General features: G+C 39.9%; 1 protein-coding gene across 1 annotated transcript in view; it reads right to left on the reverse strand.

The window, feature by feature from the left end:
* Positions 1 to 17,366, reverse strand: part of SLIT3 (slit guidance ligand 3) — a gene marked incomplete at both ends in the record, with an annotated part of 527,658 nt that overhangs the window by 247,275 nt on the left and 263,017 nt on the right. Inside the window, one exon of the mRNA XM_082324538.1 lies at positions 6,375 to 6,446. Coding sequence (XP_082180664.1) covers positions 6,375 to 6,446 — 72 coding nt within the window. The remainder of the gene's footprint in view (positions 1 to 6,374; positions 6,447 to 17,366) is intronic.

Genomic DNA, 17,366 nt, shown 5'->3' on the forward strand with positions numbered 1-17,366 from the left:
TTACACCAAACGAGTGGAAAATCTGGCCAACTGTTTATCTTCCTCTTTTTGTTTTATTTTACTGCAAACTGCAACAGTAACACTGAATACTGTACACAAATGTCAAGAAACTAAGGCCAGGAATTTCAGAGGGCTCCGGATAACAGCTTCCCTTGAGAACCCAGACTAAAGGAGTTAAGTTTTCTAGTGTAACATTTCATTAAGATATCCTCCATATTTATGTACAGCAAATAATTTACAATCGCTTTCTTTCTGCTCATGAAATGGCTACACACAGATCAATCATTATTTCCTTGGGTTTATTCATTATTTTAACTTGACAGGTATGTTTAATTATTTCTATTCTATGGCTGAATGGCAAGAATTACAAATATGCTCTGCAGTGCTGGTTGTGATGGATAAAAAAAAGGACATAGGAACATTTTTATATTTTGTGTAGGGGAATGCAAAATACCCCTCAGCGTAAAGAGCAAGTTCAGCTTTTTCCAAAACCTGAATGTGCAATGTAGATGTTTAATTTTTGTAAGAGTCACATGGATCGATGCTAATAGTAGATGCATGCAGAAAAAGTAAGAGTATCTTCCAGGAAAAGCCATTTAACAAATAAGAAACTGAAACCAATAGTCACAAAAATATTTTACAGTACTCACACAACTTTGATTTTTTACATTGCATAGGTAATGTAACCAGTAGGAAAATAAATGCGTACTGACTTACAGAAGTATTAAATGTTACATATGCGCTGATGTATTTCTGCATTTTTTTAAGAAATCTAAATGCTTAATTTCTCCCTCCAAAGGAACCTTTAGGGCTATAAAGAAGGATATTACCCACAATTTCCTAAGTGGCCCCAGGACGCAAGGAAAGCAGCTTGCAGGTCTAGTAATATGAGCTATTATCTTGTGTGTGGCTGAGAAATATTTAGACAGAAATGCAATAAGCCTGTATTATCAAGACAGATGAACCTGTTAGCTTGTGTTTTTCTGAATTGCAATGCTATGAAATTCGGTCTTATAGTCAAAGCCTACAAAAGGAAAAAGACAGAAGCTGAATATGCACAGAACTGAGTTCCAGTGAATCAAGAGCAAGAAATGGCAGCAGCTTCTCACAGAAAAAGCAGTAACTGTGTAATTTGATGTGGCTCTAGCTCTGTGTGGTGCTCAAACGGGGTATCTACACGTCAGGCTGGCTCTCCCTCTGCTCTGCTGCTCTGTCATTCTCCCCACGCATCCGCACTGCATACGTATTCATGTTTTCCTTTCAGTGAATCATTTAGTTTCCTCAGCTGAGAGATGTTGATGTGAAAGAGAGGACCATGCACAGCAGAGCTTGAACCCTACAGACAGGACGGACACGGGCCAGTTCCTACCACCCAGCCCTGCCACCAGCACTTGCTCCTTGATGTGGATCACGGAGGCTGCGTTGACACAGACACCGACACCACATCTGTGCACTCTGTATATATCCGAGATGTTCATTTGCACTCTCACTGCTTACAGAAGTAGCTTTTCCTTCAGTCTGAAAGGTACAAGACAGGAATGGGTGACAAAGGAGCAAAAGGCTTAGGGAAACACACAACTAGAGTCTTGCCATTTTAGTCTCAGACTGATCTCTGCTTGCTGGTAAGTCTTGAGCTATTGATTTTCCTTACTGCAATGCTGCAAAATAAAGGAATAAACTTCTGTCAAGAGATGGCAAAAGGACACAGGGCAGCAACTTGCCAGGAAGAGTAATTCTTTGAAATCTGTCCCGTGCATTTCTTACGGGGGAATGATCCCTGCAACACAACAAGCCCCGATATTATCATGCCTTCACGAAATCACTTTCCTACAATGCTTTGCGATCCTCACGCAGCTCAATTGGTCATGTTCAGCTTCACAGTCCTGAAGAGGGCACAACAAGGAGCTGGGAGCCTACTGCCAATAACCACAAGCAACACCTTAAAAGAACAGTTGCTGCTGTTACAGGATCTTTATTTGAGTCAATCTCTGCATATTCCTATTCTGGGAATCTGGCTGCTGAAAATAAGGTGGGCTGGGCAGGCTAATTCAACAGAAACTGCAGGAATGCCTCACCAGAGAAACACTCATCTGAATGCTGAGATGTGACACAAGCAGGGTAAACGTGCAGAAATCCAAGAAGCGGCTCTATATATTTTTATGATGGAAGACCACAGCTGACAGTGCTGAGTTAGCCCAAAGCTCAACAAGACCCAAATCCACATACTTTAATTCTTGAAATAAATGTGCTTACCTGGGGCTAGATTCCTGCAAGAAACATTTCCTGTTCTCTAAGTAATAAGTAACAGAAATTAAATACAGGTGCGCACTGCAAGCTGGCTCTCTCTTGCCCTTGCTTGTTCAACTCTTTTAGGACCACTGAGTAGCATTTATGCATCTATTCTACAATATGTTCAAAGTGTCAGTTTATGTCAAATTCCCATATAAGTTCACTATTGGTAATGGACACTATATGTTCATGAAAACTTCTAAAAGCTGTATAATTATTTCTGTATTTTAATTAGAAGTCGACTTACTAACTTATTCTTTGTGTGCAGATTCTTCCTTTGATGCTATAGTCAAACGGCAGAAAACACTTCATATGAAAATAATCCACACAACAAAATTTCCCTCACTTTTAAGACCTCATTCTTGCCAGCCGCTGCTTTGGCTTTGTCTCATGTGAAGCATTGGTCTCCCTGACATTTAAAAGCTGCTCTTTAGCACAGCCCTTATGCGAGCCCATTTTCCTGGGCTTGCTGCTCTGCTAAGAGAATGACAAAAGATAGAAAGCTTTTACCATTTAAAAAGAAAGGCATGGTGAAGAATATCCTGAAACATTGCTTTTTGTAACACTTTTTTCCCTTTCCTATCACCTTAACATTTATTTTTTTAAATGACCAAAACCGTATCAGTACCAAGCCAGTTCTGCAGTCCTGCTGCTAGACGGGCGTCACCAAAAAGTCTCATCGCTTAGCACACGCAGCAGCCCCTCTTCCCTTAAATTCTGGATTTTTTTTTTTTTTTTTTTTTTTCTTTTTTCCCCACCAGTATGCTCCAACGGGACACAGCCTGCCACTTCGTGTTACTTACTGCTATGGCCATGTTGAGACAGGGTAGTTCTCACAGGGTTTTCCAATGGCACCCACTGTAATTTATATTAAGCCCTTAGGCTGCGTATGTCGGAGCCTGTATCCAAAAGGAATTCACGCCCCAGCTTAGTCTATTGCATCAACTTCTCTGCATTTTTTTCCTGAGGGAAGCTTTTCAAACTGCTGTTAAAGACAGCATTAATCTGAAGACTTTCACGTGGTCTAGCACTTGCTGTGTCCCTGTTATAATATCTACAGAGTTATCATCTTTGCCATGACATTCGGACACTTCATGTAGAAACTGGAAGAATGTGAGGCCATGTTAAATGTCAAGCCATGAAAACAGAGACAACTCCATGCCAGCCTTTCCCTATATGAATTTTAAAGACAAATTGGAAAGGGCTGGGGAGCGCAGGAGAATATATAACTTTATTTCTTATGTCTAAAAGTCTCCGAGATCCCTCAAAACTACGCTTTCAAAGGTGGAAGAACTCTGAGACATGACAATAAATCTGCGAAGTGATAACCATAGAAACGGCCAACCCTGCTGCTTTCGCATTAGTGCGTATGTGTCAGAGAGTCACCGAGCGATTAGCAGTGCAGGTGTTGGAGCAGCTGAATGGCACTGAAAGGCAAGGACTCATTCTCCTCCTCTAGGTGCTTGAACACTCGCGCTCGTTGGCATGGTCATTTCTGTGACTCAGAAGGGAGCGATCTGGCTGCCAAATCTAGACTGAGAATGGGAATTGGCATGTTTAAGCTTAGTGCTTAAAGCTTTAAGAGCTTTAAATATTAACTTGGTTCAACTTGCATCACACCCTTACAGTTATTGCTGCAGAAATTTTAATGCCTTTCCAGCAGCAAACTGGCTCCAGATTTTGTCACATTTTTCTCAGCAACTCATAGGCCACTACTCTGTGTCTGGAAGCAACAGTCGTCTGATCTAATGAACCACCCTGGATACACAATTCATCCATTCCTTGTCAAGAAAAAATTACTATAGATCTGAGTGAAAAGGCTGCTTCTCCTGCTATTTATCTACACCATCAGTACTTGCGGCTCACATCAGCAAATCTATTAATTAGATGACTAAGCTTTGTGCTCCTGCTGAGCCCGAGGTTGGACCAGATGACCTCCAGAGGTGACTTCCAACCAGAATTATTTTATGATTTTGTGATAACTTCAGTATTCCTGAAAGACAGGAACGGTGGCTACAGGGAAGCACTTCTGATACTGTGTCTTTTACAGCAAAATAATAGATACTGCCTAACTTGACAGCCACAATTTTTTGTTCAAGCTTTAGATCCCAACATTTACAGAGTTCCTCTAAGCAGTCCAGCCAGCCATCCCTTGCTATCAGCTCCTGTAATAGGTGACGCCCTGGTTCCTTCTGCACAGAGACTGGGTGCATAAATCAAAGAACACCCGTGATTTCTCTGACACCTTGCCAGAGGTGAAATCAACTCTGAATGCGAATGTTGCTATTTTAAACGAAGTTAGACAACTAACAGTGAATTATAGCTGGGAAAGTTAGATTTTCTGAAACAAAACACCATCGATTGTTCCTCTAGATTACACAATGTAAGTAAAGTTCACGCTAACGTGACAAAAAAGCCACGCTTCTGTCTAAAGTCCACAAACTTCTTCCCACTGTAAGCTATATTCTCCAGTATTTTCCTGTGTCTTAAAAACTAGATCTGTTCACACAGGTCCTCTGATGCTGCTCCACTGAAGAGGAGGCTTAGATGAGTTTAAATGGCTCCTCGAGATGTGTTTTCTCAAGCTGACATTCAGGTAAAAAAGCCTTCACACCTGAAAAGCTACAGTCACTGTTGAATATACATGAAGCAAGTAACAAACCATTGAAGAAACACAGGCTCAGTACGCTGGACGCCTGCAGAAACAGCTGTAACTGTTATGTGACGTGTAAAAGTCTTCAGGTTCTGTCTGTCCCAAAGGCTCCAAAGGAACCTTGCACAGTGCTCAGAGAGAGAGCAAGGGGCGTCTCACAGCATTGCTCCCGGGCCTGGGTTTTCCAGTTTGGGGAAGTCCTGCTTTGGTCTTTTGCAGTACTGTCTCCCTTGCACAAACCCCAGCGATGTGATATTCCCTGCAATACAGCATCACCAGAGAAAGTACAAGAATTGTGCTTTGCCCTTGGATGCAGATGTGGTCACACTTTGGCTCATGTTGACTGCCCTTAACAGTTCCCCTGCTGCCTATAGAAAAAATTTAGTCCGGACACTAAAGAGGTTGCTCATTGGGGCAAGAAATGAAAACAGAGCACAGGTATGTTGCAAGACTGTTTGTAGAAAAGAGCTTCTTTTTAGATCTCCTTCAGCTGACCATTCTACTAAATAAATAAAAAAATCTATACTATTTACACTGTGCTTACAATATTTAACATGTTGGGGTATCAGATTTCAGCTACTGGTGTAATAACACAGTGCTAATTCTAATGGCTCTGAAATGCTTCCGAGAGTGGCTGCAAGTTTCCTCAGGAAATCCTGACTCTCTGCCAACTTGCTGGCTGTTATTTCCTTTTTCAATTCACCTCGTGTTGACTCTAATGATGCCAATGGTGCACTAGTGTGTGGGTGCACACAAAAATCCATTTCTGGTACATAACATGTAAGAGCCTCTAGCAGCTCTGGAAATACAGAGTAGAAAGTCTTTATTTACACATATTTCAGACTGCATGTCATAGAAAATGGCTAGGACAGACTAGCTTCATCAGCACAAACAGCAAAACCCACTTTTCTCTTTTTAATGGCTTTTAAAAATTATTTTAATTTTCAATACAAACTGTCAAAGCATGCATGGTTAATTTCTCATAATATTTTTTCATTTTCTGATATTTGTGCTCAACTACTGTGCCCATGTGCCACATTTTGCCATATTTACTTCCCACCCAAGTGGCGGGACAGAAAATTTAATCTAAGTGAAATACTTCAATCGCACCCCCAAACTCGACCAGTTCTTTTCCTACGCATATCTTGCTTCAAGGCTTGGACTGTGGTTTCACTGGATTTTGCAGGACAATACTGCAGGGACGGGTAAAGCCTTTAAGTGTACTTTTTTCTTTGCTCAAAACTTTCCCAGGTGTGTTGCACAGCGTACGTGCGGACCAAAGTAGCAAGGGAGACCCTTGATGATAACCTGCTGCACATAGCAGCGTCCACAGCTCCCTTCTGTGTTGCACAGAGCTAATCATGCGGTAACAGCCAATCATAACCTAGGGAGAATGTTTTTCACCACAAATATTAATGAAGTTGTCACTTACAAGTTCTTCACATCAATGATTCCTCGAAAGGCCTTTCTAGGGATTCCTTTTATCTGGTTTTCACTCAGGTCTCTGAATAAGGGAAGAGAAAAAAAATACACTGTATTAACAAGAGAACACATTTCTCAAATCTACATGAGATAATGGAACATAAACGTGCTTGGAAAAGTAGATGTTTATGGATTTGTTACACCACACGATGTTTTCAATTTTCTTTACTTCCTCTAGAGATAAAGGCATGAGCTGAAATGACTCTCCAACGAAAACCACCAGAATTCGTGATACAAATGACAGAACTTCCAGAAACCATCACTCAGATGTGGTCATGACGCTGGCACAATGCCATGATTCGCTGTCAGAGTACCTGCAGCCAAATCTTACGCCTTGAAATTGCAACCCTGTAGCGTAAATGTAATTTTCTCACCATGCTCCTGTTTATTTACCAACTGCAAAAATACTTGGCTACTCCTGCTCCTTATTTGAAATTAATATTCAGGAAAAACATGACAATCATTCTCTTGTGAGTTTTGTAAATTTACACTGAAAAGATCTTGATCCACTGCATTTAAAAAAAAAAACCAAAAAAACCCCAAAAAAACGAAACACCACTGCACTGTGTATCGATGGGAATGACAGAATTTTTAACCTTGTTTAAAACAAACAAACAAACCAACAGCAATTCAAAATGTCTTTCTAGTACTTAAAACATCACAAAATGTTTCAGTTGAAATCATTATATCTGCATTGTAAGTGCAGGTAGAGCAACGAGCACGGCAGGTTACAGTTTTCTGTTACACAACCTGCATTCAGTTCCTTTTTCCTTTGATGCACCATAAATATTACTGGAATTTTCCAAGTTTGCAACCCCCTACCAGCACCAATGGAGGCAGGTAGGAGGGCATCATGAATGGGAGGGAAACGGATGCAGAATCAGAAAGTTGGAATGCTTTCAGGCTAAGGAAAAGCGGCACTCACAATGACTCTTTGCTGGTGCCCTGTCAGCGTGGAAGAGAGGGAGCTATTTCACTCCGGTTCAGGGTACAAAGTGGGGGGAAGAGAGAAGTGTAGGAAGATGAAAGGAAGGCAGAAGAGCGGTAAAGAAAAACGGAAGAAATAACCAAATGGAGGAAATGGAAGGCACAGGGATGACTGGAGAAAAGGACAAAGACAGGTGATACCACAGCGCAGGATATTACACAGCGCATCACTCGGTGTGACTGGGTCCCTACGCTGTACAAGCCCAAGACTTTGCCCCGTTTTCAGAAAGAAACCCTGGCTTTCTAATGGTTATTAAGGCTGCACGGCAGTCATCTGTACTCACCACCAGATACTCTTTTCTGTAAGTACATTTTGTGTTGCAGCAAGCCTCCTTTCTAGTCTCCACCAAATTGGCTTTATCAAATGAGAGGCCAGAAATCAGAGCCTGTCACAAAAGCCCACAGTGACACTGTGGGTCAAGATGTGTCACGCAGGGCTTTCTTCTGCTTTCCATCAGGCAGATAGAAAAAAAAAGGGGACTATGTCCTTGTCATGAGACTAATTCAATTTATACCAGTCATGCAGTCTACACCAAATTCTCGAAGTAGCCACAATTGTCCATTCAGACTATCACAAACAAAAATGTGCTGCTGGATACAAGTCTCTTTTTCAAGCCAGATTAAAATTCTTTGTGACCTTCACAATTTGTTTAACACTGATCCACACCCTGACCCTTCCTTCACCTCCCCTTTCTTTTGCCAGCAACAAAATATTAGTTCTTTAAAGACAGACCTTCAACCCAGACAAATGATCAGGCAACCCGAACACAGAAGAGTTGAAAGTAAAGTGTATTTCAGACCTATAAGAAGGAAGTCTTACGCTGAAGACCGATTTCATGACAGGGAGTCACTTTGGTGTGACAGCGAGGCACAGCAGAGCTACAGCCAACAGTAAAAGTGTGACAAAATGGCTTAGGAAGGCAAAAATGAGTAAGACCCAAAAGCAAGACACACACAAAGCGGAGTAAAAAGGGCTCAACAAAGTAGAATTGTGTGATCAAATAAAACCACACTATACCCACCAACACCTCAAGTTGCATTTGTCGGGCATTTTATTGAGCATTATTCCATATCAGGTTTAAAAATAAATTAGCTTTTCAAGTATTTTTTTCTAACATTATTGTGGTCTAAAAGGGCTAATTTATATTTTTGCTTTGTGCTTTGTCTTTATGCTCAGCGCTCACTTGCAGTCAGGCAAAACCAGGGGACTGTAGGAAATTCATCCATTTTCTATGACAATCTTCTTGTAAATTGTATTAATTTTATTTTCCATTTAGGCTCTCCTCTAGCTAACAACAGTGCCTCTCTAAACCTCCAGGACCGTGGACTGATTTCATAAATATCTCTAGTGGTCTGAAGAACTGACAGCCTGCACGGCGTTAGTGACGCAGCACGGAAGAAAATTCACAACTGCATGCTTCGTTTTCCATAACTGCCTTCTCACAATTACAGTCGTCCCTTTTTGAGACAGTTAGGAAGAGCGTTCGTCTCTGCTCCCTAACACTGTGCCAAACTCTTGTTTGGCATCTTTCATAAGCGAGCCAACGCCAACCAGGCTCAGCCCCTGCACTTCGTAACATTTGCTCTGAGGGAGCAGAAGGCTGTAACAAGCAACTCGTCTACATAGTTTATCTTAAAGTTTCAGCTTTTCATTCCCTACTTCTCTTAACAGACATAACGGGAAGCTCTCACTGACAGTATGCAAGATAAATATTAGTTACTAACAGCAACTGCAGAAAACCAGATAAACCAATGTGAGACCAAAAAAACTCGCAAACCAAAACCCTAAAAAAAACAGACAAAAAAGTATTGCGGTATTCAAGAAAAAATAAACAACTAATCTGAAGAAAAATAAATGATGATTACTAATACATTTCCTATTTCTCACACAGAGGTTTCAAGCCATCCATTTCTGTAATGGAAGACGAATCCAATGCCTGGATGCGTGATGGATGCTAAGGAGGAAATCTGAAAAATTCCGCCTTTAGAGAAATACACACTTCTAAAAATCCTCACCCTAATGGACAATGGTAGAGAGCTGACCAAAAGCACTTGACCTAAGGACAAACGAAAATGTGCTAGTATGTCAGCAGCACCCTCGTTCACAAAGGTTCCTCCGTACAGAAAGCAGCAAGCCCAACAACAACGGGAACACATTCATTTGCGTACTGATAAAACAGACACGTTGAGCTAAATGGATGGTTTTGGATTATTCTCCCTGTTATTTTCATAAATACAGACAAGTTTCATCTAGTTCAGCCTGCCACACAGCTTTCAAGCAGTGCAAATAGCACAGAGATTCTGCAACCAGCCACAGCCTCAATAAAGTGTGGTCTCTTTTTGGAAGTGTCCCCCCCCGCCTCCTTCATACAGGGGGCCTGCCCGATGGAAACACGCTTGAAAAGGCCTCGGCAGCAGCTCACAGAGGAACCGGCTAGGTGAAAAGCACAGCAGGCGACGATTCTGGGCACGTTCAACCACCAGCTTCGCCAGCCAGCAGCGTGCAGGGAACGCCCCTAAGGAAGCAGCACTCTCATTTCAGAGATGGGGAAACAGCCACAGAGATAGGCAAGAACTTTGACTTCAAGTTTGCATAGATCAGAGATGCAGGAGCTAACAAAACCCAGCAGCTGTAGCTCAGGCGCCCTCACAGCACAGCAGACCACGCGTTAGTCTAACCCGGACTCAAACAAGAGTTGGCACAAGTCAATAGATTTTTTTTTTAGTTTTTACTTTAATTTAACTAAAATGCTTTGGACACAGATTAACTCCCGCTGCAAGTCTAATATTGTTTTCCTGATCTTCAAATGTGAATTGCAAGAGCCTTACTGATAAAAGGATTGGAAAGAAAAAAAAAAAATCCACCCAAAACTGCTGACGTTTTCTAAGTGCCTCTGTAGTCTTTGCTACAATGCTGGGTTTTGGCTTCCTGCTTTAACACTGGTTATTGCTTCCTAAGTGAAATTTCAACTGTCTAACATAGCAATAAAATACATTAAGACTCCTTTTTTTAATTTGCCAGTGACAGAACATAAATCTGTTACCTGGACCAGAGACCCTCTGAACGTTCATAAAATAAGAGTCTTCACTTGAACTACAGATCTAAAACATTACAATAGCTGCTTTAATACGACTTGCAAAGTTACAATGGTACTGAAAATAAGATGTACTGTACGAAAACCAGAAAATCAACACTGATAGCACTATGCTTAGGTTGTCTCCCTTTTCAAAAACAAAAAAAACCCTTTGAGCATTTACCAGTTATCTTCCAGATCTTTTTTGGCACACAGATTCTAAAATTTAAAAAGACTCTTTTTAAACAAAGAACTGCCTGAAAAGCAGCTTGATTAAGAAGTATTTATTGTGGCTGAACACTACTCTTTTATTATTTCTCCCACTCAAATGGGCTAAAAGAAAGATCACCATTCAGTGTTATCCAACAAAGAACTCAACTTGCCTTTAACATCTAAAAGTTTAATGCAAAGACTTAAAGAACTAGTACTCAGGAGCAAATGATTCACAGCCAATCACGTATCTTTGCCAGTATGTTATTGTATGTTGATGCCGTAAGAAAACAGTCTGCTCACAGAGTCACCATTAACACATGGAACCAATGTTCAGCTAACATGAAGGAAAAATCCAGAATAACTAACCTCATTCCTTCAAATACCTTCTAGCTTATCCATAATTTAATTGCTTCTTGGAATGGGAAAGGAGAGCTCAGACACAACTCTCTTTGTAGCAGCTGATACAAAACCATACGACAAACACTGGTTGATTCAACTGCATAGGGGGCTTGAGCGTGCAAAATAACCAATTGTTTCGCACCATCTCTTCCTGACACAGTAACATTGGAAAGTTTATGTTCTTTAGTTTTATTTTGCAAAGCACGCAATGGAAAGGTATGAATACTGATTGTAAGAAAGTGTCAGCTGCCACCAATGCCAAGAAATAAATACTTTGCCCACTAGCTTCACTCCAGCTACAGAATGTGCAGCTGAGAAAAATGAGAATTAGTTAATCCATGTTGGTAACTTGTTTACATTCTTTTAATAAATAGGATTTCTGGGTTAAAAACATTTCAGTCTTATGCATTTACCAAAATAAAACAAAATAAAAAATTCTTGAGGTTTTGTGCATTCAAGTTTAGTGACTACTCTTCAACCCAACATTTCTTTACAACTGGACTAAAACCAGGCTGAACTGCTCTGCAAAAGGTCACAAACGTAACACAACCTGGTCACTGCAATTTGTCTCATTAGAATTAGTTTTAATTTGTACGGCATGTTGCACATAAACTCTACCCTACAACATTTGACTGAATTAAGTAACACAATTAAGGAGTTAAAGAGTAACAGATGGGGAAAAATTAGAGGATAATCCAAAGAGAATAGGTATCTCTAAGTAACACATAATCAAAGATAAGCAAGTCAGTGAAGCGAGGAATGATACATGTCAGCTTTTTCATGGAGCAAGAGCTGGAGGGAAGATACAAGACTTCTACAGCCAGTGAAGAGACAGGGCAAAGGCACCGGTCTTTACTAAGGGCAGAGTTTGCAAGACAAAATGGGGTAACATGCAAAGAGATAGAAATACAAAGGAAATCCACAGGGGAAAAAAAGAAGTTTACTCCATTATAACTGTACCAATTCCAGCACAGAATATTAATATTCACAGTGTCTTTTTCTCTTAACTAAAGGCTTGACATTCTCAACGAAGCTTTGTTGTCTCCCAGAGTTTCTATTACAATCCACAACAACTTGCAATGCCTCAAACCCTGCTTAACTTCAAGCATAGCGTAACCAGGATCATAAAACCAGCAGGAGAATGGCTGCAGCACAGATTCCCTTCTAACTGCTACATTTTCTTCTTGCCCATCAATACAATGCCCCTTCAAAGAAGTGAGCATATTACAGTTCATCTGGTCACGTCCTCTCATGCAGCTCCAGCCCCTCATTCTCAGGAAGCAGTGCAGAAGGACGCACATCCGTCTCCTTTGCGATAAGTGTGCAATTGCAAAGGCTGCTGTGCCTTAGAAGTGTGTTAAGAAGACTGAGCCAAGAGCGGGATCACCATGCTGGAGGTATGCAAGAAATGGATCTGAATTACGTGCGTGGTAAATGTATCTGGAGGTATGAGTGCCAGTATGCACAAACTCAAGGATGCAGACGTCGAGATTGGATCAAAACAGACTCTGTAAATATACTCAACCACATTTTTTAAAATGTCTTTGTATCACATTAAGCTGGCCTTTCATTTACAGCAAAGAACAGAAGAATAATTTTCCCTGCTCTGCCAAAATTGCGTGGTAGTTTTTTAATGGTTAAAATTAATATTTAACATTTTCAACAGCTAAATACTATTCTTATCTAGGAGCTATTGTCCTAGTATTTCCAAAACTGTTCAATATTAGAGATTTCTTGTTCTATAGATGGATTAACAAATAACTGAGTTAGCTGTTGAGGACAATTTGGTAACTCTGAGCCTGGTAAATATGCAAGATAAATTCAAGATATTTATCATCTTCCAGGTGGGAAAAGCATTGACCAAATCAGCTCACTACAATAGTAATAAGAACAAGCTGTGGCAGGTCTGACACTCACATCAGCACCTCTATTCTCAGGAGGGACCCTATGCACTCAGTGAAGCAATGGCTTCTCCCTTCCTGTACGTTCAGTGTAAAAGATGGTATTTACCATAAAGTAGCAGTTCTAACTCTCTGTCTAAAAGGAAAAATGGATAAGTCTTGTTGCTGACGGGCTACAAGGCAAGAGCTTAAGAACAATAGTACTGTATAGCATTTACTCTGTGGAAATTTGGCATCACTGCTGATTTTCTAAAAGGAAAAAAATTTCTTCCTGCTACTACTGCAAGAAAAGTATAGATGTTGACAGCATCTGAGTTCTGCAAAACAAGAGCAGGTCCTACGGATGTTTTGTGCCCTGAACAATGCAAGGTGATTGTGTTTTTGCTAAATATAATATAGCTGGCTCTCAGTTCATGATCTGGGAAGCCATTGAGAAACTCACTCTAGTATTGTCTTGTTTGTTTTAAGGCAGGGAATTTAGCTCAAAAATTCCAATTAAACCAGTCCTCACCGCTTTCACACAGTCACGCGCTACTGCACAAGTACTACTGCTAAGCTTCCAGATGATAAACACCACGATTTCTTTGTTGATCTGCTTTTACTGTGAGGTGATAGGTGCTAACTCTATACTTCTATACTTCAAGATTCACTCAAAGCTTCACGCAGTCTCATTAACCCAAGCCGCATACACATACTCTCGTTCTGAAGAACAGGACGCTAGGCAGAGGCTGAGCTTAAAGACTGGGGAAGGGTGTTCACTAAGCAATCAAGGAGGAGAAAGATCTCAGCAGTAGATAATTATTTAAGCATCATCTTCCGCTTTCTCCAAGGCCAAATTAAAAATCATCTGTTAATAAAGACCCTTCAAGAGATCCGACCTGCATGGACTTTGACAGACTTGTGACTTCTGCCCTGACACAACTGCAGAGATCAGTCAGTACATGGTGAAGTCTTTCTAAATGTTTAAAAGATCAGTGGATACACATTTGGGCACGCTTCGTAAGAGATTTTAAAAAATTCCTTAGTCACTTCAAACAAACAAACAAAAAACCCCACCACAAACCAAACAACAAAACAAAACAAAAAACCCCCTCACTGTTTCACTAAATTAGACACAGTGCTACAACATTTGGCTGTCAACACACCCAACACAAAACCAGAAAAAAATTAAATCCACCAGAATATCTCTTACAAGGTTGGTAAATATTTTTTTATTATTTTAAATGAACTGTAAAAATAACCTATGTGTCAATACCCAATTAAAGGGAACATTTGTATTTATGACTTTTACAACTCTTCCTCCCTCCTCCTGCCGTTTCTAAAATGCCGAGCAAATACTGATCAGAGAGCATTTAGGAGACTTATTTTAAAACTACCCATCTTGAAGCAGAGTTTTCATTTTAGAAAGCAGCATCTGTTTTGTCTTTTGGAACACACGCACAAACACTATATTTTACCTCGATGTCTTTATGCTCAACTTTGGATACGTCCAGGAGCAGGAATTGGAAAGTAACTGACAGTGGACTCAGAGGAAACACCTGAAGAGAAGCACCCCTCTAGAAATACGATAAAGCTTCTGACTGACAAATGACAATAAGGCTTCTTTATTAGTAGTATTTAACATAGGTCTTCACTGCTTTACAAAATGGTATCAATAGAATCAATCCTTCCTTTTTATAGATGAGGCAATGAGACACAATGAGAGGCGGTATGTGACTAAAGCAAGGTACTCTAGCAGGGTGCGGGAAGAAACAAAAATACCCCCAACCTTAAAGTCATATACATTAGGTATTCCATTTTATGCAATTTACACACCAAGCCTTACCGCACGTAGTGAGACTGGCCTGCCAGCAGAGAAACAGCATGCCCAATTCTGACAACGTATTTAAGAGAGATTCATTTTGACAGAAAAATCTCTTTTACTGTGGAATTATCCAGAACTACTACACATTCGCAACTGGATCACGGACAAACCAAAGTGATCCCGATGTGGTGACGTTCCTACACAATACCAAATTCTACCAATGCACTTCTATTACACTTGGTTCGCCGACCAAGTGAGATCACAGCACAGAGGCACTAAAATGATTTAGTAGGAACAACATACACCTCAAAGAGGTAGGAGTGAAGCGCTGACATCAGTGGAAAGTAATGAATCTCCCAGTGATTTTCCATTTTTGTAAATATTTGCTTGCTGCTAAAACATGTGAATTCAAAAAGCTCTCTCACTGCTTATTCATGTTAATACTTTCTAAAGTAGAAATTCAGCTATATGGAGGCTCCTTTATTTTAAGCTAATTAAAAAAAACCACACTCAACAAGTTTTATACTTTTGACCTGTTGTGTGTTTTATACTTTTTGCCTGTTGAGCTGTATTGGAAAGAAATTCTATACATTTGGAAATTCTAAAAATCAGTAGGCAATATTACCCTCCTCAGATCTCCACAGACCAAAAATGAACACCTGTTTAAGCCCAGCCTGATCACTTAGCAAAAAGATATTTGCAGTTTACTGGTTATACCTTTTTAAAAAATACTGTGAGTTTTTATTTTAGGAGATAAATATGTGAAATCATAAAGTCTGAAACATGAGCTAATAAACGGCACCGTCACTGGGTAACTGATTAACATCTGGAGGAAGACTCGCTCTTTAACGATCTTTCTTGACCTAATTCTGCCTTTGTTAATGATGAGTATTTTTATAGTAAAGAATTTTTTGCACTTTACTAATATATTCAGAGAAGTACCTCCCTGACCAGTTATATTCTGGTGCACCTAACCGTCACACAGTAGAATGATAAAGATGGTCATAATAGCATTTATTTAGTTCAGGCTGTGATCCTGTACTTTAGCTATGAAAATAGACTATTTTTGTAGCAGTGAGTAGCAATTGCATGTGTAAAGATCCAGGCTTTATTTTTCACAAAGTTCTCCTGAAAGAGGCCGATTATTTCATTTGTTTGCATGATCACCGTAGGCATTTCTGTGGCTATATAAAAGTAATAAAAATTATACAGAATCCTTGGATAGTAAAAACAACTACAGTGACATTCCATTTATTCTAGTGAGGCAGAAATGAATTGCAAATTATTTCAATGCACTGCAGTGAGAACAACAACATTCTGGTTATAGCTGAGCCTTGGTTATCCAGAGGCTGCTATTCTGTGGTAAAAAGTGTAGCAGTGTAAGAGGGAGACATTATTGCTTTAGCTGCAACAGAAGTTTTAAAAAGAAATTATAATATTGGACCAGTAATATCTATTGCAGTGATATTCAGCAGTCTGTACTCCATCAGCAGGTACCGAAGCCCCAGACAAAGGACAAAAGGGTTTTATGCATCTTGTCCCTTCTTTCTTTCGTAATGTTTTAGCTTCTATTTTTCTTTCACAACTTCACCTTTACGTATCTTTCCTGCTATGAATCGTTTAGTCCCTGAAAGCCTCTGTGAAACACTGCAGATGTAAGAAGATACCATTTAGACTGGTTTAAAGCCTTAATGCATTTTTCTATGTGGATATGACATCTAGATTTATTCGACCAAGATATAATACCACAAGGTGGTTAACTCTATTGGGGATATTCATGCAAGACGCCACTGTTTAAGTAATACTAGCTTCTCCTTTTTACAGCAGGCTCCATGAACCCACAAGCTATTCAACTATTTCCGAGCAGGTCCTCCCTGACCATTACAGCTGAATCACACCTACAAACCTCACTCTGCTACCTTATCCACACATACAAGAAAAGATTCACTGAAACATAACCAAACCATTTCTTTTTTTCAATGACTATCCATGTAGGCAAAGCACCTTCAAGTATCCCACTCCATGCACAGAAAGTTTATCACTCAATAGTGCTACGCTTTAGAAAAAGGCATCTGAATAGAAGATAGGTGTTTTAAACACAGAAAATAAAAATAAAGTATACTAGTAGAACAAACATGCTAACTAACATAACATAGAACTAAACCTAAATTACCTTCAGCTAATGTGCACACAAAATGATAAATTCCTCCAAAAAAGTAATTAAACTTGTAATCATGTCACTCAGCTTATTGAGGGATTTGTTATTTTAGTGTTTTGGTAGATCACCTGCCAAGGAGCTAAAACTTTATTGAAAACTAAGCTAAAATCAAGACAATTCACAAGAATTAACAGTCTCCCTAGGTCTTCATCACCACTTACAAGCAAGCCTGGCCTGAGAAAGTTACAAGCCGAGTTAAGTTCCCTGAAGCCAACCAAACGCTGCATTATGAAAACCTCCAGATTCTACTCTGAAAACAAATGCAGTTTTTATCCCCAAACAATCAAAATACTCATAGGGAGATGTGGGCATGCATGAATTGTTTGCAGTAACTCTCAGATTCTTG

This window comes from Platalea leucorodia (assembly GCF_965183815.1).
Source record: "Platalea leucorodia genome assembly, chromosome: 11".
NCBI lineage: Eukaryota > Metazoa > Chordata > Aves > Pelecaniformes > Threskiornithidae > Platalea > Platalea leucorodia.